The following is a 24,320-nucleotide window of genomic DNA, read 5'->3' as shown; positions in this document are numbered from 1 at the left end:
AGTTAACAGCTGATTTGAAACCCTAGTCAGCTAATTATATCATCTGGCCCACCTCAGGGTTGGTCTCTGTTGACTGTCTACTCTTTTGAGTAGAAGCCATTTTCCTGTTTCTTTCCAGTTCAAGTAGTTTTGGATTGTATCCTAAACATTGCAGATGTTATGTTATGGAGACTCTGGATTCTGTTATGGTCCTCTAGAGTATTGTTTTTTTTTTTTTTTTTGGTATTGCTTTGTTTTAACAGGTAGTTAACTTGGCTGAACTCATATACTAAAGACTGTTTCCCCTAGGGTAGGTAGCAGGTAATGTCAATTGCTTTAGCCTTAGATGAGCTACTTAAGAGTCTTCCCTGTACACACGTATTTTAGGGATAAGCCAGAGATTTGGGAAGAGTTTATATGCGTAATTTGAGCTCTCACTTTCTATCTCTTTTCGAGGATATCCTCTCACTTCTCAAAGCTGGGACTGCCTTGATCTCTGTCCTCCAGTCTTAAAGCCAAAAAGACTATAGATTTCTATCAAAGTTCTAGCTTCCCTGCTTGGAATAGATTGTACCCTGCCCTCAATCTAATAGCCATAAAAAAACACCAAAACAAACAACAACAACAAACAGGGAATTCACCCAGTGCTATCCCCTTCTTTCAATTAAAAAAATAATAGATTTTTTTAGTTCAGTTTTAGGTTCATAGTAAAATTAAGCAGAAAGTACAGAGAATTCCCAGATACTTCCTGCCCCCCACACATGCATAGCTTCCCCCACCATCAACATCCTGCACCACAGTGGTATATTTTTTACACTTAATGAACCTACATTGGCACATCATTACCATCCCAAATCTATAACTTACATTAAGGGTACATTCTTGGCGTTGTATATTCTATGGGTTTTGGCAAAATGTATAAAGACACCTATCCACCATTAAACTATACAAAAATTTCACTGCCCTAAAATACTCCATGCTCTATCTATTCATCCTTCCTTCCTACCCTGGCAACCACTGACCTCTTTATTATTTCCATAGTTTTGCCTTTTCCAGAATAGTCATATATTACAGTTGGAATCATCCAGTACATAACCGTTCTAGATTGGCTTTTTTCAAATAGTAATAGGGCTTCTTTCAATTTTTCTTATGTTCCCTCCATGTGCTTGGTCTTGGTCACTCTCCAGTGTTTTTAGGTAGGTACTTTGTCCAGAATTTATAGTTGTTATCTATGGGAAATCTGATCTAATTAGAGCTACTCAGCCATTAACAGAAAAAAAGTTTTAAAATACAAATTTGTACATTTAACAGGAATAACCAGACTTCTGGTCACAGTTCAAGATTGATGTATCAGAGCTTATCTTAGATCAGGCCTATAATTATTAAATTTCAGGGATGGAATAGATCTTAATGGTCATCTAGTATACTAACAAATAACAGGTTTAAAATTAATCATAATTCCCATCACATAAAATGAAGTATCATTATTTCATGACTTATGATATACCATTTACCAAAAAAAGGACGATTATGTTCTAAACATATATAACAAACCTGTCAAGGCTGTTTCACTTATGGATTTAATTTGTAGAAAAACTTCTCCTTTCAGTGAAGTCCAGTTTTGAAAATTATCATATACTTCATTTTTAATACTGGTTAGCTCTCTTTTACTAAAAGTAAGTAATGAAAGGGTCTTATTCCAGAGATACTTGTATTCTGTCAATCTCTGACTGTAAAGAAGGAAAAATTAGGATTTTTAAAAATAGCAAGCATAATAACAAATATGTATTTGAAAAAAGGTTTTCTTTGAAAAATGGTTTTAGAGTGACCATACAATCTACTGTTTAAATGGAGACAGTTATGAAAGTAAAAGTAGGTGCTATCTGCATTATGCTGAGACAACATATAAACTGGGGTTATCCCAGGAAGACTGAGGTATATGGTCACCCCAACTCATTGCCATTGTGTTATAATATTTTAACTATAAATAAAGATAGCTAACTACTTTCATACACATTTTTCTATTAATCTTTTAAAATTAATTTAACAGCAAACATTTAGTGAAGGAAATTCAGTCAAAAGTGACTTAGTCAGGACTCCCAGGGTGGCGCAGTGGTTAAGAACCCGCCTGCCAATGCAGGGGACGCGAGTTTGATCCCTGGTCTGGGAAGATCCCACATGCTGCGGAGCAACTAAGCCTGTGTGCCACAACTACAGAGCCTGTGCTCTAGAGCCCACAAGCCACAACTACTGAGCCTACGTGCCACAACTACTGAAGACCGCGCGCCTAGAGCCCGTGCTCCGCAACAAGAGAAACCACCATAATGAGAAGCCCAAACACTGCAAGGAAGAGTAGCCCCCGCTCGCCGCAACTAGAGAAAACCCGCCTGCAGCAACAAAGACCTAATGCAGCCAAAAATAAATAAATAAAATTAAAAAGTGACTTAGTCACTGAGCCTAAAAGAGAATCTCAGATTTGTAGACAGCATTCTTCCTGCGCTAGAGTCCTACAGGCAGTGTAAAACCTAGGGTAATAATCAATGAAACCTTTTTAAGTGACTGATCCAGTGCTTTTCCCACATCAAATGCCACAGCTCAAAGTAACCACATGTTTTTTACTATCTCAATGATTTTTATTACTTCAGATGTCCTGGCTATCATTTACCTAATAATCAAGCAAGATGCAGACATGGATATGAGTGTTGCCAGCAAAAAGATGATGACTGAAGCCATGGGAGTTAATATTTATCTACCTAAGTAGGCTAAGATCTATTATGCAGAGACTGTATCTGTCTTGTTCATCACAGTCTCCCTTGCACCTAGCACACTACCTACCATATAGTATGTACTCAACACATATTGATGAATGAATGAATGAGTGAAAAAAACAGATCACTCTGTTGGAGGAATAAAGAAGTAAGAAATACTGAGGATAAGATACTGGACAACACTAATATTTATGGGAATAAATCAGAAAACAAACCCTCAAAGGAGATGAGGGAGGAGCAACCAGTGAAGAAAAGCCAAAAAGATAACATCGGAAAAGCCAGGGGATAAGAGAATTTAAAGTAGAGAGTAGTGATCAGTGTTTAAGGCCTCAGACAAAGGCTGAACAGAGGCCATTATATCCGGTATTAAGGAGGTCTTTGGTGACCTAAGAGAGAGGCTTCAGGTAGGAAAAGACTGAGCAGTAAAGCAGAAGTGAGAAAATAGTTATGTGGTACCAGCAATCAAGAACCTTGATTGAGGCAGCAAGGAGAGAAAAAGGAAGATACACAGTAGAATGGTTTGTTAGGATGGGAGACACCTGAGTGTTTACAGAGCTGAGCAGACAGTATGAGTACAGTCACAGAGGCTAAAAAACACAGGCAAGAGATGTGATCATTTTTTGTGCAGAGAGCTAGAAAGAAAGGACAGACGTAAAACAAAGGCTGAAAGATTAGCCTTTGCCAGGAAGAAGAAGGGTGGTGTCATTCTGTGTGGTTAATTAATAAGGTCCACTTGAGTGACCAAAAGCCACAGGGAATCCTCAATCAGCATGCAGACCTGGGAGCTAAGAGAGATGTTGATTTCAAAAAAAAAATCAAAGAAAGGGGTGGGGGTGAGAGAGGGATGGATTGGGAGGTTGAGGTTAGCAGATGCAAACTATTACATATAGAATGGATAAACAACAAAGTCCTACTGTATAGCACAGGAACTATATTCAATATCCTGAGATAAACCATAATGGAAAAGAATATAAAAATGAATTTATATAACATGTGTAACTGAATCACTTTGCTGTACAGCAGAAATTAACACAACATTGTAAATCAACTATATTTCAATTAAAAACAAGCCAAAAAAAAAATCAAAGAAAGAGTCCAACAGATCACTAAAGCAAAGGGGAGCAATGGTGAGGATGGGAAGTTTGAATGCGAAACCAGGAAGTGGTAAGACAGAGACAAGAACTATGAACTAAGTCAAGGTTAAAGGCCTAATGGGCCCAATGTAAGGCAGCTGCTGGGAGCAAGTCATGAACATGGGGGTCAAGGCCTAAAGGGACATTTAATAGAAGAAAGACCAGATATGGATGCATGTGCTTCTGTAGGGACAAAAGGCAGGAAACAGAAAAATCAAGCCACTTAGCGAAGAGCAGATCCATCACATTTTGTGCGGCCTAGATCTTATACGATTGGTGTGGATAGAGGGATGGCTTTCTTGTAAAAGACGACTACAAAATTAGGTTTAAAAGTGTGCACTTATAGATTGAGAAAAATCATTACAAATAAAATTGTAAAAGTTAATAAATCTCATCAATATCACAAAATACAGAAAAACAGTATAACTTTTTAATAAGTAACAGCTCTACAATACTTCTTTTGTCTATAATTTTTGGTTACATGCTTTACAAGCACCTTTTCATATGAGAACCATTTTATAATAATACTTTGTGTGGAGAGAATATAAAAATTATACAGCCTTTCATCTAGCAAGGCCATTAGTTTTATTATCTGTGGTAGTTTAGAAAGATTCTTTTAGCTTCATAGCCCATTACTGGTAATATCATGTAAATATTAAGCATTGTCAAATTTGGGAAAATCCTTATAAAAATTTTTCATATATGATAGAATTTTTGGCATTTCAAGTTTTCTTGGAAAATGACATCTGAAATTGTCTTTCAAATGATGAAACTCATGAACCAGCTTATCTCAGATGTCCTTGAAGTGGTATACTATGATTTTTATGTTATATTCAGTGATGTCAGCAGTTTTGGTCAAATCAGCAAGAAACTTAAATCTTTCTCCAATGTATTCAAATAATTAACTCCTCTTCATTGAATGGATTACAAAATAATCCAAGAGATTTTATTGAAATTGTATCACTTATGATGTAATCTGAAAAAATGTTATAATTTGTTTTTTATGACAGAATAATTTCTATTGTTTAAATTGTTCATCTTTATTGCTTTTACTCCATTAATTCAAAAAAATTCATACAGGGCTTCCCTGGTTGTGCAGTGGTTGAGAGTCTGCCTGCCGATGCAGGGGACGCGGGTTCATGCCCCGGTCCGGAAAGATTCCCACATGCTGCAGAGCGGCTGGGCCCGTGAACCATGGCCGCTGAGCCTGCGCATCCGGAGCCTGTGCTCTGCAACGGGAGAGGCCACAACAGTGAGAGGCCCGCGTACCGCAAAAAAAAAAAAAAAAAAAAAAAAAAATTCATACACATCCCTATTTTTAGTCTGCAATGTCTTGTTTGTGTAATTGAAGCAGTCTAAAATGACTTTCCAAATGGCAGTTATAATGTATATTCCCAACACAACTTTCTCTCTCAGATCCCTCAAATGCCAGGGACTACTCCAAGGGCATACTGACATCAGAAGTAGGAGAAGGGAAATCAGAGTGCAAAGAGACAGAATTTTTACAATTATAATTTAAAACCATCTTACTTTGCCAGGGGCCCTCCCAGAAGCTTGGAAGGGGGTCCTGAGTGCGGGGTTCTGAAACTTAAGTATCATTTGACTCACAGGAAATATGTCTGTGTTGATAACTTTAACTCCCTTTGTGAAATACAAGGCAAGACACACAGCTGGTGAGAGATGAGTAGCACAAAGAACTTTAAGCAGAATATTGAGGATTTAGAATAGTATTGAAGAAATTGAGGGCCTGGTGTTTAACAACCTGTAAGTGGATATAAAGACTGAGGGTTTTAAGGGTAAATAAGCAGAGGTAAAAGTAGCTGGAGTATTGGTAAATTCCTCTATGCAGAAACATACTCTATGAAGAAAATACTAAAGAATACACACACACACACACACAAATACTAGAATAAATGGGTTCATCAAGATCACAGGATACATAAACCATGTGCAAAAACCAATCTGTTTACTAGCAATGATGAATCCCAAAAATAAAGTTAAGAAAAAAATCCCACTTGTCATAACATCAAAAAGAATAAAATATTTAGAAATAAACTAAATAAAAGGAGTGCAAGACTTGTATACTAAAAACAAAACATTTCTGAGAGAACTAAAGATCTCAGTGGAGAGATATATGGATTCTTGGATTGAAAAATACAACATTTTAAAAATGGCAATTCTCCCCAAATTGATCTATAGATTTAATGCTATACCTATCAAAATCCCAGTAGGCTATTTTTCAGAAATTGACAAGATGATCCTAAAATTTATATGGAAATACAAGGTTCCCAGAATAGCCAAAACAATCTTGAAAACAAAGAAATTTGAAGGGCTTACATTTCTTGATCTCAAAATTCACTAAAAATTATAATATTCAAGAGAGTGTGGTACTGACATTAAGAATAGATATACATCAATAGATGAATAAAATAGAATAGAGAGTTCAGAAATAATTCCTTCCATTCATGGTGAATTGATTTTAGGTAAAGGGACCAAGGCAACTCAATAGGGAAAGAATAGTCTTTTTAACAAACAGTGCTAGAATAATTGAATATTCACATGAAAAAAAAAGATGAATTTAGATCCTTACTTTACATCATTCACAAGAGTTAAAATGGATCACAGACCTAAAGGTAAGAGCTAAAACTATAAAACCTTTAGAAGAAACTACTGGAAAAAATCTTTGTGACCTTTGGTTAGACAGAGTTCTTAGATACATTACCAGAAGCACAATCCCTAAAAGAAAACATTGATTAAACTGTATTTCACTAAAAATAATAACTTTTGTTCTTCGAAAAGACACAATTAAAAAAATGAAAAGACTTGCCACAGACTGGGAGAAAATATTTGCAAATCATATTTCAAATAAAAGACTTGTACCCAGAACATACAAAGAACTCTTATAATCTGATAACAAGAAAACAAACCAATGAAAAATAGAAAAAATATTTTAATAGATATTTCACCAAATAACCATAAAAATAGTTAATAAGCACACGAAAAGATGTTCAACACCATTAGTCATTTGGGAAACACAAATCAAAGCACAATGAGGTACCATTTCGCAGCCTCTAGAATGGCTACTATAAAAAAAAGACAGACAATAAGAAATGTTGTCAAGAACACAGTGAAAGAAGAATCCTCATTCCTGGTAGGAATGTAAAATAGTGCAGCCACTTTGCAAAATAGTTTTGCAGTTTCTTAAAGGTTAAATATCAATTTACCATATGATTCAGTAATTCTACACTTAAGTATCTACTCAAAAGAAATGAAACATACATCCACACAAAGACTTACATGTGAATGTTTATAGCAGCATTATTCATAGGTGCCAACAAGCGGAAACAATCCAAATGTCCTTCAACTAATAAATGCATAAATAAAATGTGGTATGTTCAGACAATGAAACACTATTTAGCAATAAAAAGGAACAAAGTACTGATGCATGATACAACATGGATAAACATCAAAAACATTATTGAAAGATGTCAGATATAAAAGACCACATACTATAGGATTCCATATATTTGAATTGTCCAGAGAAATATCTATAGAAACAGAAAGAAGATAAGCAATTGCCTAGGATTGGCGGTGAAGATAGAGATTGCAAATGGCATGAGGATCTTCTAAGGATGACTCAAATGTTCTAATATTACATGTGGTAATGGTTGCACAACTCAGTAAGTTTACTAAAAATCATTACATTGTCTACTTAAAAGGGGTGGATTTTGTAGTATGTAACTTATATCTCAATACAGCTGTTTAAAAAAGACATGAGCTGATTATGGGATCAAGGCTAGAAAACAAAGTAAGGCCAGGAAATGGTTGGGAAAATCAGAAAAACAAAACAAAACAAAACTAGAAGCCTTAATGTGGCTGACGAGTTGGTGTGAAAGTGAGAGATTTGGGGAGTTGGCTTAATTTCAGAGATGACAGAGTCTGGATTTACAAACAAGAAAAATTAAAGGATAAGTATATTTCAAACAATTTATGAAAGATTTACAATAAGAATCCTATAAAAGTAAGCACTACCAAAATATTTCAAATATGGATTGATTTGGAATATTGGAGTTATACACAACTTTACATAAAGTGAAGTATACCTATATTCCATATTGTTTTTTAGTATCTATTTTACAGGCTTTCAAAAGTTAATTTCCATTCTCAAAAGACACTTTATTCTGAATAGCAGTTGTGCTGAGCCAACTGAGGCATACCACAGCTACTCCTTACAGAGGTCAGGGAAAATACAAAGCATGAAGAACACTTTGCTGGAGGCTAGGTGATTAAGCCCTATTGCAATTAAACAAATGAGAGAATAATTTAAAAAGAGCAAAGTGACTCAAAGACATAGTGCATTGATCTCTTGAAAGTTCCTTTTGGACTCCGTAAATAAAGATGATTACATCTGAGTAGCTAAAGCTCAAGCTTCTTTTCTTTACCACTTTAAGAGATAAGATTATAAGCTCCTTTTCTTTATCCACAGCAAACTCGAAGTTTTACGTTCTGGTAGATATTTTTTTTAAATAATCAGTAAACTAGTTTAAAATGAGCTTTTAGTAATGCAACAAAATCACTGAACTCTACAACTTTTGGTTTGATTTTATTTTCACCAGACTGCCTTCTCCCATGCAATGTACCTACTAGTGAGAGTATTAATAAAACATGTAATTATTTTTATTCATCTGTCACAAACTTTTATTTATACCGTCTAGTTAAATGGTTACTTCTAAAATTTCTAGTGTTACTTTTTTATATAAATCAGATCCGAAACTCCCAATTTGTGATCTTTTATCTAAAAGTAAACAAAAACCACAGATCTTTTGAAAACATTTTAAAAAATAAGCAGTAAAAGTATAATGCAAAATGATGACAAAATTACAACACAGAATAAAAATAACATTTAAATATGTATAAGCTTCTTCAAGAATTTAAAATACTACAAATTACATGTAAAATGTGAATAATAAAGACTGACTTTATCAGTCCATAATATCCTGAAGCAGCATTAATTGTCTAATCTAGTCCTAGTCTAGCCTTTAAAATTTAGTCAATCCTGCCATCCATAATGGCATCTCTGGATAAAACAAATGGGACTTCCCGAGTGGACCTGAGCCAAAGCTATTGTTGGGGCCAAGACTGAATACTGATGGTCCTGACTAAAATGGAGAGTTGGGGTCACCGGGGTGATATCCTGCTGGTTCAATACCAGATTTCTAGGAAAGGACAGAGAAGATTTCTGATGACAAAAATTGTCATCTGTTTTGTGAGTAGACTCATTCATTAATTCAAAAATTATTTATTTAGCATCAGTTATGTGCAAGGCATTAATGAAAGGTTAGATGGATAACAGGTTATCACCAGATATTGCATAAAAAAATTATTAGCCCACATAACTTTTTTAACAGAACAATATTCCCAATAATAATAAGTAGACTGGAAAAAATAAGAACATTAAAAGTATTTACCTGGCATATTTTTTTTAGTCATCCTGAACCTGTGTCTATTTATAATGTTCATTTAACTTATTTCCCTTTTCTAAGAACTAAAAGTTACTCAATTTAAAAATTAATCATTCTTTCTGATATTCTCAATATATTCAATTCCATTTTTTAAAAAGTACTTCCTATTTTCTTTAGAACATTGGGCTTTACCTTTAGTTATTATAAAGCCTTCAAAGATTATATAAAAGCAGATTTAACACCATTTATATTGGAAATTTCTAAATTTAGGAGGTCTATTACTATCCAGTTAGAAAGTTTCCCCATTCTATTCTTTTCATGTCACTGGACTGTTGGTCAGGAGATCAAGTATACCAAGAAATACTGGCCAAGAGGAAAATGAATTAGTTACTGTTCTTTCATTCTAAATGTCACTGCAAAATCAGAACAAGGTGTTTGCCTAATTTAAATGTTATTGGCAAAACTATTTAGTTGAGATAATAGTTTAAAAAAAAGTGAAGTGTTTCCATTTTTTTCAACAACACTATAATATTAAACTATATAAATATAGAAACTACATTACTAAAAGGTGTTTGAATGTTTATAAAGTTAGTATTAAATGAGTGTATATTTTCAATACTATAATATTCAATTCTTTAAAGATAGTCTTACCTGAAGATTTGTGATTGTCTTTGTTTAATTTTTAACTCATGTTGCAACTGACTCAATTCTTTCTGTACTCTCTGAAAATCATTTTGGTGACTTTTTAACTGCATGCTTGCATCTCGAATTCTAAAAATATAAACAAATAACAACTGTTATAAGCCTAAATATTTCCTCATGAGTACTTTATCAAAATTTAAATCCACTTTTTTCATTGCAGCACTATTTACAATAGCCAGGACATGGAAGCAAACTAAATGTCCATCAACAGAGGTATGGATAAAGAAGATGTGGTACATATATACAATGGAATATTACTCAACCATAAAAAAAACAAAATAATGCCATTTGCAGCAACATGGGTGGACCTAGAGACTGTCATACTGAGTGAAGTAAGTCAGACACAGCAAAGACAAATATCATATGATACTGCTTATATGTGGAATCTAAAAAAAGGGGACAAATGAACATAGTTACAAAACAGAAGTAGAGTCACAGATGTATCAACAGAAAACAAACTTATGGTTACCAGCAGATAAGGAAGGGGTGGGATACACTGGGAGATTGGGATTGACATATACACACTACTACATATAAATAGATAATTAATAAGAACCTACTGTACAGCACAGGGAGTTCTACTCAGTACTCTGTAATGGGCTATGGGAAAAAAATCTAAAAAAATAGTGGATATATGTATATGTATAACTGATTCACTTTGCTGTACACCTGAAACTAACACAACATAGTAAATCAACTATACTCCAAAATATATTTTTTTAAATTTTAAATCCATTTTTAATAAAAATAAAAGAAAACTATGGGGGGGGGGACCGTCAAGATGGTGGAGAAATAAGACGTGGAGATCACCTTCCTCCCCACAATTACATCAAAAATACATCTACATGTGGATCAACTCTTACAGAACACCTACTGAATGCTGGCAGAAGACCTCAGACTTCCCAAAAGGCAAGAAAATCCCCATGTACCTAGGTAGGGCAAAAGAAAACAGAAAAAACAGAGACAAAAGAATAGGGACAGGACCTGCACCTCTGGGAGGGAGCTGTAAAAGAGGAAAAGTTTCCACACACTTGGAAGCCCCTTCACTGGTAGAGAGGGAGGTGGATGGGGGGAAAGCTTTGGAGCCATGGAGGAGAGCGCAGCAACAGGGGTGCAGAGGGCAAAGCGGAGAGATTCCTGCACACAGGATCAGTGCTGACCAGCATTCACCAGCCTGAGACAATTTTCTGCTCACCCGCTGGGGCAGGTGGGGGCTGGGAGCTGAGTCTTGGGCTTCGGAGGTCAGATCCCAGGGAGAAGACTGGGGTTGGCTGCGTGAAGACAGCCTGAAGAGGGCTGGCGTGCTAAAACTAGCTGGGAGGGAGTCAGGGAAAAAGTCTGGACCTGCCGAAGAGGCAAGAGACCATTGTTTCGGGGTGTGTGAGGAGAGGGGATTCCTTCCATGTGTGCCCACAGGAGACAGAGCACCACCTAAGCAAGCTCCAGAGATGGGTATGAGCTGTGGCTAGCAGCTCAGACCACAGAGACAGGCATGAAATGCTAACGCTGCTGCCGCTGCCACCAAGAATCCTATGTGCAAACACAGGTCACTACCCATACCCGCCCCACAACCCCACAGGAGCCTGTGCAGCACACCACTGCCACTGTCCCCAGATCCAGGGACAACTTCCCCGGGAGAACACACAGAGCACCTCAGGCTGTTGTAATGTCACGCTGGCCTCTGCCGCTGCATGCTCCCGTCGCATTCCAATTATGACTACCATCCAGCTCCCTCTCCCTGGCCTGAGACAGCAAAAGAGCCCTAATCAGCCGCTGCTTTAACCCTCTCCTGTCTGGGTGGGGAACAGACGCCTGAGGGCGACCTACACACAGAGGTGGGGCCAAAACCAAAGCTGAACCCCAGGAGCTGTGTGAACAAAGAAGAGAAAGGGAAATCTCTCCCAGCAGCCTCAGGAGCAGCGGATTACACTCCCACAATCAACTAGATGAACCTGCATCTGTGGAATCCCTGAATAGACAATGAATATTCCCAAAATTGAGGCAGTGGACTTTGGGAGCAACTGTAGACTAGGGGTTTGCTGTCTGCAACTGAATTGTTTCTGATTTTTATGTTTATCTTAGTTTAGTTTTTAGTGCTTGCTATCGTTGATGCATTTGTTTATTGGTTTGGTTGCTCTCTTTTTTTATTATTTCTTTATTTTATAACTTTTTAAAATTTTATTATTATTATTTTCTTCCCTTTTTTTGGATCCTTTTCTTCTGAGCCATGTGGCTGACAGGGTCTTGGTGCTCCAGATGGGTGTGAAGCCTGAGCCTCCAAGGTGGGAGAGCCAAGTCCAGGACATTGCACTACCAGAGAGACGCCCCAGCTCCACATAATACCAACTGGCGAGAGCTCTCCCAGAGATCTCCTTCTCAACGCTAAGACCCAGCTCCACCCAACGGCCTGCAAGCTCAAGTGCTGGATGCCCCATGCCAAACAACTAGCAAGACAGGAACACAGCCCCACCCATCAGCAGAGAGGCTGCCTAAACTCACACTAAGTTCACAGACACCCCAAAACACAAAACCAGACACAGCCTGCCCACCAGAAAGACAAGATCCAGCCCCACCCACCAGAACACAGGCACCGGGCCCTGCCACCAAGAAGCCTACACAAGCCACTGAACCAACCTCACCCACTAGAGGCAGACACCAAAAACAACGGGAGCTATGAACTTGCAGCCTGTGAAAAGGAGATCCCAAACACAGTAAGTTAAGCAAAATGAGAAGACAGAGAAATATGCAGCAGATGAAGGAGTAACAAATGAAAAGGAAATGGGCAGTCTACCTGAAAAAGAATTCAGAGTAATGATAGTAAAGATGATCCAAGATCTTGGAAATAGAATGGAAAAAATACAAGAAACGTTTAACAAGGACTTAGAAGAAATAAAGAGCAAACAACAATGATGAACACCACAACAAACGAAATTAAAAATTCTTTAGAGGGAATCAATAGCAGAATAACTGAGGCAGAAGAACGCATAAGTGACCTGGAAGACAAAATAGTGGAAATAATCACCGAAGAGCAGAATAAAGAATAAAGAATGAAAAGAATTGAGGGCAGTCTCAGAGACCTCTGGGACAACATTAAACATGCCAACATTCAAATTATAGGGGTCCCAGAAGAAGACCTGGATCTGATAAAATATTTGAAGAGATTATAGTTGAAAATTTCCCTAATATGGGAAAGGAAAGAGTCAATCAAGTCCAGGAAGCAAAGAGAGTCCCACACAGAATAAATTCAAGGAGAAACACGCCAAGACACATATTAATCAAGCTATCAAAAATTAAACACAAAGGAGAAACATTAAAAGTAGCAAGGGAAAAGCAACAAATAAAATACAAGGGAATCCGCATAAGGTTAAGAGCTGATCTTTCAGCAGAAACTCTGCAAGCCAGAAGAGAGTGCTAGACATATTTAAAGTGATGAAAGGGAAAAACCTACAACCAAGATTACTCTAGCCAGCAAGGATATCATTCAGATTCAACAGATAAATTAAAACCTATACAGACAACGAGAAGTTAAGAGAATTCAGCACCACCAAATCAGCTTTACAACAAATGCTAAATGAACTTTGCTAGGCAGGAAACACAAGAGAAGGAAAAGACTTACAAAAACAAACCCAAAACAATTATGAAAATGGTAATAGGAACATACATATCGATAATTACCTTAAATACAAATGGATTAAATGCTCCAATGAAGAGACACAGACTGGCTGAATGGATACAAAAACAAGACCCATATATATGCTGTCTACAAGAGACCCACTTCAGACCTAGGGACACATACAGACTGAAAGTGAGGGGATGGAAAAAGATATTCCATGCAAATGGAAATCAAAAGAAAGCTGGGGTAGCAAGTCTCATATAAGGCAAAATAGACTTTAAAATAAAATTACAAGATACAAAGAAGGACACTACATAATGATCAAGGGATCGAACCAAGAAGAAGATATAACAATTGTAAATATTTATGCACCCAACATAGGAGCACCTCAACATATATGGCAAATGCTCACAACCATAAAAGGGGAAATCAACAGTAACACAGTAATAGTAGGGGACTTTAAAACCCCACTTTACCCAATGGACAAATAATCCAAAATGAAAATAAATAAGGAAACCCAAGCTTTAAATAACACATTAGACAAGATGGACTTAATTGATATTTATGGGACATTCCATCCAAAAACAACAAAATACACTTTCTTCTCAAATGCTCATGGAACATTCTCCAGGATAGATCATGTTGTGGGTCACAAATCAAGCCCCAGTAAGTTTAAGAAACTTCAAATTGTATCAAGTACCTTTTCCAACCACAATGCTATGAGACAGGAAAAAAACTGTAAAAAATACAAACATTTGGAAGCTAAACGATACGCTACTAAATAACCAAGAGATCACTGAAGAAATCAAAAAATACCTAGAAACAAATGACCATGAAAACACAATGAGCCAAAACCTATGGGATGCAGCAAAAGCAGTTCTAAGACGGAAGTTTATAGCAATACAATCCTACCTCAAGAAACAAGAAACATCTCAAATAACCTAACCTTACACATAAAGCAGTTAGAGAAAGAAAAACAAAAAAAACCCCAAAGTTAGCAGAAGGAAAGAAATCATAAAGATCAGGCAGAAATAAACGAAAAAGAAATGAAAAAAACAAGAGCAAAGATCAATAAAACTAAAAGTTGGTTCTTTGAGAAGATAAACAAAACTGATAAACCATTAGCCAGACTCATCAAGAAAAAAGGAGAGAAGACTCAAATCAACTGAATTAGAAATGAAAAAGGAGAAGTAACAAATGACACTGAAGAAATACAAAAGATCATGAGAGATTACTACAAGCAACTATATGCCAATAAAATGGACAACCTGGAAGAAATGGACAAATTCTTAGAAAAGCACAACCTTCCAAGACGAAACCAGGAAGAAATACAAAACATGAACAACTAATCACAAGTAATGCAATTGAAACTGTGATTAAAATTCTTCCAATAGACAAAAGCCCAGGATCAGATGGCTTCACAGGTGAATTCTCTCAAACATTTAGAGAACAGCTAACACCTATCCTTCTCAAACTCTTACAAGATATAGCAGAGGGTGGAACACTTCCAAATTCATTCTACGAGGCCACCATCACCCTGATACCAAAACCAGACAAAGATGTCACAAAAAAAGAAAACTACAGGCCAATATCACTGATGAACATAGATGCAAAAATCCTCAACAAAATACTAGAAAATAAAATCCAACAGCACGTTAAAAGCATCATACACCATGATAAAGTGGGGTTTATCTCAGGAATGCAAGGATTCTTCAATACACACAAATCAATCAATGTGATACACCATATTAACAAATTGAAGGATAAAAACCATATGATCATCTCAATAGATGCAGAAAAAGCTTTCAACAAAATTCAACACCCATTTATGATGAAACTCTCCAGAAAGTAGTCACAGAGGGAACTTACCTCAACATAACAAAGGCCATATATGACAAACCCACAGCCAACATCATTCTCAATGGTGAAAAACTGAAACCATTTCCTCTAAGATCAGGAACAAGACAAGGCTGCCTACTCTCACCACTGTTATTCAACATAGTTTTGGAAGTTTTAGCCACAGCAATCAGAGAATAAAAAGAAATAAAAGGAATCCAAATCAGAAAAGAAAAAGTAAAGCTGTCACTGTTTGCAGATGACATGACACTATACATAGAGAATACTAAAGATGCTACCAGAAAATTACTAGAGCTAATAAATGAATTTGGTAAATTAGCAGGATATGAAATTAATGCACAGAAATCTCTTGCATTCCTATACACCACTGATGAAAAATGTGAAATTAAGGAAACACTCCCATTTACCATTGCAACAAAAAGAACAAAATACCTAGGAATAAACCTACCTAAGGAAACAAAAGACCTGTATGCAGAAAACTATAATACACTGATGAAAGAAATTAAAGAAGATAAAAACAGATAGTGAAATATACCATGTTCTTGGATTGGAAAATCAACATTGTGAAAATGACTATACTACCCAAGCAATCTACAGATTCTATGCAATCCCTATCAAACTACTGATGGCAGTTTTCACAGAACTAGAACAAAAAATTTCACAATTTGTATGGAAACACAAAACACCCTGAATAGCCAAAGGAAACTTGAGAAAGAAAAATGGAGCTGGAGGAATCAGGCTCCCTGACTTCAGACTATACTACAAAGCTACAGTAATCAAGACAGTATGATACTAGCACAAAAACAGAAATATAGATCAATGGAACAGGATAGAAAGTCCAGATATAAACCCACACACCTATGGTCACCTTATCTTTGATAAAAGAGGCAAGAATATACAACAGAGAAAAGACAACCTCTTCAATAAGTGGCACTGGGAAAACTGGACAGCTACAAGAAAAAGAATGAAATTAGAACACTTCCTAACACCATACACAAAAAATAAACTCAAAATGTATTAAAGTCCTAAATGTAAGGCCAGACACTATAAAACTCTTAGAGGAAAACATAGGCAGAACACTCTATGACATAAATTACAGCAAGATCTTTTCTGACCCACCTCTTAGAGAAATGGAAATAAAAACAAAAATAAACAAATGGGACCTAATGAAACTTCACAGCTTTTGCACAGCAAAGGAAACCATAAAGAAGAGGAAAAGACTACCCTTCAGAATGGGAGAAAATATTTGCAAAGGATTAATCTCCAAAATATACAAGCAGCTCATGCAGCTCAGTATCAAAAATCAAACAACCCAATCCAAAAATGGGCAGAAGATCTAAATAGACATTTCTCCAAAGAAGATATACAGATTGCCAACAAGCCCATGAAAGGATGCTCAACATCACTAATCATTAGAGAAATGCAAATCAAAATCACAATGAGGCCATCCTCACACCAGTCAGGATGGCCATCATCAAAAAATCTAGAAACAATAAATGCTGGAGAGGGTGAGGAGAAAAGGGAACCCTCTTGCACTGTTGGTGGGAATGTAAATTGATACAGCCACTATGGAGAACAGTATGGCGTTTCCTTAAAAAACTAAAAACAGAGCTACCATACGACCCAGCAATACCACCACTGGGCATATACCCTGAGAAAACCATAAAGTGAAAAAGAGACATCTACCACAGTGTTCACTGCAGCACTATTTACAATAGCCAGGACATGGAAGCAACCTAAGTGTCCATCTACAGATGAATGGATAAAGATGTGGCACATATATACAATGGAATATTACTCAGCCATAAAAAGAAATGAAATTGAGTTATTTGTACTGAGTTGGATGGACCTAGAGTCTGTCATACAGAGTGAAGTAAGTCAGAAAGAGAAAAACAAATACCATATGCTAACACATATATATGAAATCTTAAAAAAAAATGGTTCTGATGAACCTAGGGGCAGGACAGTAATAAAGACGCAGACATACAGAATGGACTTGAGGACACGGGGAGGGGGAAGGGTAAGTTGGGACAAAGTGAGAGAGTAACGCTGACATATATACATTACGAAATGTAAAACAGATAGCTAGTGGGAAGCAGCTACACAACACAGGGAGATCAGCTGGGTGCTTTGTGACCACCTAGAGGGGTGGGATAGGGAGGGTGGGAAGGAGATGCAAGAGGGAGGGGATATAGGGATATATGTATACATATAGCTGATTCACTTTGTTATACAGCAGAAACTAACACAACACTGTTAAGCAACTATACTCCAATAAAGATGTTAAAAAAAAAGAAAAGAAAAAAAACCTATGCTTCTCTTATATGCTAAATGAATGTACAGAGAAAGTATAGAGAGACACATACCAAATAGCCATTTTTCCTGGGGAGGAGAGTGGAATTCTCAGGCAAGGAATAGGCAACAAATATTGAAGGGAAGCATAACTTTATATCTTTTGTATTGTTTGAATTTTTGCAATGAACGTGTATTTTTACTTGTAATACTAATTAAAATGTACCTGGACAAATAATTTAACTTTTATCAAAGTAATACATGTACATAACTTAAAATGTCAAATATTTCTAAAAGAGTTATAAGAAAAAATAGTAATCATTTGATTTTACCCCAATTCTCACTGCCCAAAATAACTTTCAACTTTTTTCTTCTAGTATTTAACTCTGTATTATTAAATAACATGCTTATACTGTTATTTCTTAAATTTCATTTTAGATATTGTCTAGTGAATAAATCAGTTAAATCTGGTTCTGCTACTTAATATAACTGAGACCTGAATATGATGACTTAAATATACAAAGGTATCAATATATTATCTTACATAAAACAAATGTATTGTTAGCCAGTCCAATGCTGATATGATAGCTTTAGAGTGTCATCAGGGCCCCAGGATCCTTCCAGCTCTATGGTCTACTATCTTTGGTGTGTGTCCATTATTCTCATGGTCTATGATAATGGCAGAAATGCCAACTATCACTTTCCCATTCCAGACCATCAGCAGTAGAAGACTCCTCTGTCCCTTTCAAGGATATTTCCTGGAAGTACCACAGTATACTTCTGCTGAACCTAGACACCTGGCTGTACCTAGCTGCAAGTTAAGCTGAGAAATGTAGTTATTTTAACTGGAAAGATTACCCCCCAGATATATCCATAGTTCTATTTCTAAGGAAGAAAGAAGAATGTACGCTGGGATAAGTACCTTGCAGTCTCTAACACAATTGCAATAAGAATTAACCCTCCTATACATATCTACACACCTATACAGATACACACACACACATGCACACACATGCACACACACACAGCCTTCCTCCCCTCATCCTCCCAATATAGTTAAATCACTCTTTTTATCCAGTGTTGATATTATTCTTCACTATGGGCGACATGTTATGCCATGATCACATTTCTTTTTTTGTACAACTTTTTGTTGCCCCTGGATTAAAAAACATCTCCTTTTCTTCCTTCTTAGTTTTTTGTGTGCCTATCACTTCTGAATCTTACAGAGGTGTAATCCTCCGCTCTCGATACCTTCAGCACAGCAAATAATCCTTCCATATCATTTCTTTTCCAGAGGCAGCCTTCCTAGAGCTCTCCACTCCCCTGCTCTAGTCTCATTATGCTCTGGTTTGACTATACAACTGTCATTCTGGGACTTCCCTTCCTTATTATTTCAGCTTGCTTTCATGTCAGATCTCCTGTATCCTGGTTCTAAAGTCTTCCTCCTCCTTGGTTTACTCCTTTTGGTGGAGTAAATCCTCCAAGAGCTTTTTGTGCACAAGAGGTAAATCTGAGACCTTGATAATCTGAAAATATCTTTATTTGATCTCAGACTGAACAGTTTGGCTGGATGTAGAATCATAGATGAGGAAAGTAATCTTCATCAGAAAATTAGGGCTTTGTTCTGCTGTTTCCTAACTCTTAATGTTGCTTCTGAGAAGTCCAATGACATTCTAATTCCTACTGCTTTGTGTGATACATGGTAGGTGCTCCCCACCCTGTCTCCACCCCAGTTCAGAAGGTTTAAAAGTTTCTCTTTTCACTTTGTATTCTTAAATTTGATCACAATATATCTTCATGTTAGTCTTTTGTCATTCTCTGTACTGGGCGCATGGTGAATACTTCCTTTGGAAATGGATGTCTTTGAATTCCAGGAATTTTTCCCTAGGAAAAGGAGAAAGATTCCTTCCCCTCCATTTTCTCTATTTTATTTCTGGAGTATCTTTCTATTTTTTTGAATGTGGTGCTTCCCAGAGAGATCTAATTTTCTTACCCTTTCTTTGCCATCTTACCACTTTTGACATTTTGTTCTACTTTCATTATCTTCCATCCTGCCTATGAAATTTTTAATTTCTGCTATCATATTTTAATTACCAAGAATTCTTATTCTCCAAAAGGTCCTCTTTTTACTGTACCTGGTTTTTGTTTCATTGATACCATTTATTCTGTTTATTTTTTTGAGGTTATCAATTATAATGTGTTTTTAAAGTTTTCTTCAGCTCACTGCATTGCTTCTGTTTCCTTTGGGTTTGTTTTTTTCTCTCTTTACTTTCTGTCTTTCACATTTGAGGCATCTCTCAAAAGTCTGGAGATCCTTTATTGTCTATTCATATTTAAGATTGAGGCACTTAAAATGATATTTGGTCCAGTTTCTACAAGTTAATGATGACAAAGGGAGAAAAGGGGGGAGAGAATTTTCAAGATAAAAGAGAAGAAAAGTGACAGTCAAATGGGATACATAGACCTTGTACAGAATCAGATTCAAACAAATAAACTGTAAAAAATTATACTTCTTTTTTAAGAAGTGAGGAAATTTGATTATGGACTAGGAATTAGATAATACTGAGGAACTGTTACTAATTTGGGGCTAATAATACTGTTGTTATATAAGAAAATGGCACGTCAAACTGAAGTAGGGACTTCCCTGGTGGCGCAGTGATTAAGAATCCACCTGCCAATGTAGGGGACGTGGGTTCAAGTCCTGGTCTGGGAAGATCCCACATGCCATGGAGCAACTAAGCCTGTGTGCCACAACTACTGAGCCTGTGCTCAAGAGCCTGCGAACCACAACTACTGAGCCTGTGAGCCACCAGTACTGAAGTCTACGCGCCTAGAGCCTGTGCTCCGCAACAAAGAGAAGACACCACAATGAGAAGCCCGCGCACCACAATGAAGAGTAGCCCCCATTCTGACAACTAGAGAAAGCCCATGAGCAGCAACAAAGACCCAATGCAGCCAAAAATAAATAAATACATTTATTTTTTTTAAAAAAACAAACTGAAGTAAACAGGGATGAAAACAGTATGGAGTCTTGGATCTGCCTTGAATTACTTCAGCAAACAAGAATAGGAACAGATGAAACACATATAACAAAATCTTGGTTATTTTTGAATCCGTGTTAATGGGTATTTATTATACTATGTTCTCTTTAGAAAAATGAATGGGGCTTCCCTGGTGGCGCAGTGGTTGGGAATCCGCCTGCCAATGCAGGGGACACGGGTTCATGCCCCGGTCCGGGAAGATCCCACATGCCGCAGTGCAGCTGGGCCCGTGAGCCATGCCCACTGAGCCTGTGCGTCCGGAGCCTGTGCTCCACAACAGGAGAGGCCACAACAGTGAGAGGCCCACAACCCGCAAAAAAAAAAAAAAAAAAAAAAAAAAGAATGAATGAGAGAAATGGAAATAAAAACAAAGATAAAAAAATGGGACCTAATGAAACTTCAAAGCTTTTGCACAGCAAAGGAAACCATAAACAAGACCAAAAGACAACCCTCAGAATGGGAGAAAATATTTGCAAATGAAGCAACCGACAAAGGATTAATCTCCAAAATTTACAAGCAGCTCATGCAGCTCAATAACAAAAAAACAAAAAACCCAATCCAAAAATGGGCAGAAGACCTAAATAGACATTTCTCCAAAGAAGATATATAGACTGCCAACAAACCCATGAAAGAATGCTCAACTTCATTAATCATTAGAGAAATGCAAATCAAAACTACAATGAGATATCATCTCACACCAGTCAGAATGGCCATCATCAAAAAATCTAGAAACAATAAATGCTGGAGAGGGTGTGGAGAAAAGGGAACCCTCTTACACTGCTGGTGGGAATGTAAATTGATACAGCCACTGTGGAGAACAGTATGGAGTTTCCTTAAAAAACTACAAATAGAACTACCATATGACCCAGCAATCCCACTACTGGGCATATACCCTGAGAAAACCATAATTCAAAAAGAGTCATGTACCACAATGTTCATTGCAGCTCTATTTACAATAGCCCAGAGATGGAAACAACCTAAGTGCCCATCATCGGATGAATGGATAAAGAAGATGTGGCACATATATACAATGGAATATTACTCAGCCATAAAAAGAAACGAAATTGAGCTATTTGTAATGAGGTGGATAGACCTAGAGTCTGTCATACAGAGTGAAGTAAGTCAGAAAGAGAAAGACAAATACCATATGCTAACACATATATATGGAATTTAAGAAAAAAATGTCATGAAGAACCTAGGGGTAAGACAGGAATAAAGACACAGACCTATTGGAGAACGGACTTGAGGATATGGGGAGGGGGAAGGGTGAGCTGTGACAGGGCGAGAGAGAGGCATGGACATATATACACTAACAAACGTAAGGTAGATAGCTAGTGGGAAGCAGCCGCATGGCACAGGGATATCGGCTTGGTGCTTTGTGACTGCCTGGAGGGGTGGGATAGGGAGGGTGGGAGGGAGGGAGACGCAAGAGGGAAGAGATATGGGAACATACGTATATGTATAACTGATTCACTTTGTTATAAAGCAATTAACCTCAATAAAGATATTTAAAAAAAAAAGAATGAATGAGGCACTGAAATGCTCTCTGTAAGCTTGTGTGTGTGTGTGTGTGTGTGTGTGTGTGTGTGTATGTGTGTACAGTAGTTGTTAAATGATGGGCTTCACTGTGGGGAAATCAGGTGAGGAACTAGCTGTTTTGATAGTACCTATGCCATCTGACCGAGTCAGGGAAGGGTAATTATCAGCCTTTGGGAAGGTATACTGGGAAGAAGTTCTGAAAAGCCTAAATGCACCTTTAAAATATTTTTCATGAATCGTACTATTTCCATTCCCACTTTGTACCCTGAAAGTATTTCCCTAAGCATACTAAGAGGAAAAAAATCAGCTGAATTTGTTTTCAGGAGTCACACCTTAAAAAAATAATTTAACAGAGGAACGTAGAAAAAAGGTTAAGAAAATATATACCGGACAGATGCTTTAAAACGATAAAAGATATATATTAATGTTAATAACTAGCAAGACACTAAATGGAACAACACTTTTATTTTGATAAAAAGCCTAATTTACCACGAAAAATACGAATTATAAGCCTTTGTATACCCAAAACATAGCCTCAAATTATATAAAGGAAAAATCTGTTAAAAATCCAATAAGAACAAATTAATAATCATAATAAAAGGTATTAACACATTTCTCACAGAAATGGTCACAATGACATGAAAAATAGGTAAAGATATTGAGGATCTGAATAACATAATTAACAAGCTTAATGTATGGCCATAATCGGAACTTATATCTAATAATCATTTCTTCCAAACACATGGTATAACCACAAAAATTGACCACGTAATCAGCCACAACTGACATTTTAATATATTCATAAAAAGAAAAAAAATTACACCCACATTCATTGTCCACAATAAAATCACATGAAAATCGACAACAAACGGTAGTCAAAAACCACATACATGGAAACTTCAACATACATCTGATAAACCTTGGGCCAAAGAGGAAATAGAAGTCGAGTTATAAACTATTTAGAAATAAATGATAATGGAAGCACTATTTATCAAAGTATTTAGAAGAAAATTTATAGCTTTAAATATTTACTTTAAAAAAAACAATGAATGTGTACTCTGAATGTCATAAGCCAGGAGAAAAGCATAAATGACAAAAAACAATGAATGTTCAGAAGCAAGGCAACCCCAGTAGCAATGAGCACACCCAAAGCCAATATCTTGGTTTCTAAATACTATTCTCCAGTAAAAGATATCAGAAGATCTTAGAGAACTGGTTGATTCCAGGGGTGGGGCAGGAAAAATTTAAGATGAGCCTAGAACATTTTATGATGCCAGAAAGTAAGGAAGAGTTCAAAGGAAGACAGAGGCATGTTGAAAGGGCACAGGTACCACCTCAAAGAGCTCCTAATGGCTAAACTGGAACAACTGAGCAACAAAATAAATAACTGTAGTACTGGATTATAACCCACAAAATAAAAGTGAATGAGTCCATACTGACATTAACAAATAACTGAATAGTTAAACAAATGGGAGAGAAGGAACAGCTGTTCCTTACAGAGAAATTCCAGTTAATAAACATAGAAGGAATGAGAAAAAAAAAAATTGTTAGAAGAGCACAGTAATAACTGTTGCAAGCAAAATCTATGCTAAAAGTAGGTGAAAGTTTGAGGAGAAACAGAATATTTGAATATTCTCAAAGTTTCTACCCCAAGATATTTATTAATTGTAAAGGGAAAAATAATAATTTTACAGTGGAGGAACCTGGCATACATCACCTTAGCCAAGTGATCAACATTTAACATGATCTGTATTAAGACATATTGACATCACATACACTCTGACATGATACACTGAGAAGGGCATATCACTTCTGTGGTATTCTTGCCAAAAATGAACAATCTCTATTAAATTATGCGTAAACATCAGACAAACCCAAATTGAGGGGATTCTACAAAATAACTGACCAGTTCTCTTCAAAAACCTCGAGTCATG

At 36.6% G+C, this 24,320-nt stretch overlaps 1 protein-coding gene across 3 annotated transcripts in view; it reads right to left on the bottom strand.

The window, feature by feature from the left end:
- Positions 1-24,320, bottom strand: part of LEKR1 (leucine, glutamate and lysine rich 1) — a 271,681-nt gene that overhangs the window by 138,837 nt on the left and 108,524 nt on the right. For all 3 annotated transcript variants that reach the window (XM_079923312.1, XM_079923313.1, XM_079923314.1), the window contains 2 exons: positions 9,994-10,113; positions 1,534-1,709 (listed from right to left, as the gene is read on the bottom strand). In XM_079923312.1, the coding sequence (XP_079779438.1) occupies positions 1,534-1,709; positions 9,994-10,113 (296 nt within the window). The remainder of the gene's footprint in view (positions 1-1,533; positions 1,710-9,993; positions 10,114-24,320) is intronic.

Source organism: Stenella coeruleoalba (assembly GCF_951394435.1).
Source record: "Stenella coeruleoalba genome assembly, chromosome: 5".
Taxonomy (NCBI): domain Eukaryota; kingdom Metazoa; phylum Chordata; class Mammalia; order Artiodactyla; family Delphinidae; genus Stenella; species Stenella coeruleoalba.
This window is presented reverse-complemented; position numbering and strand designations above follow the sequence as displayed.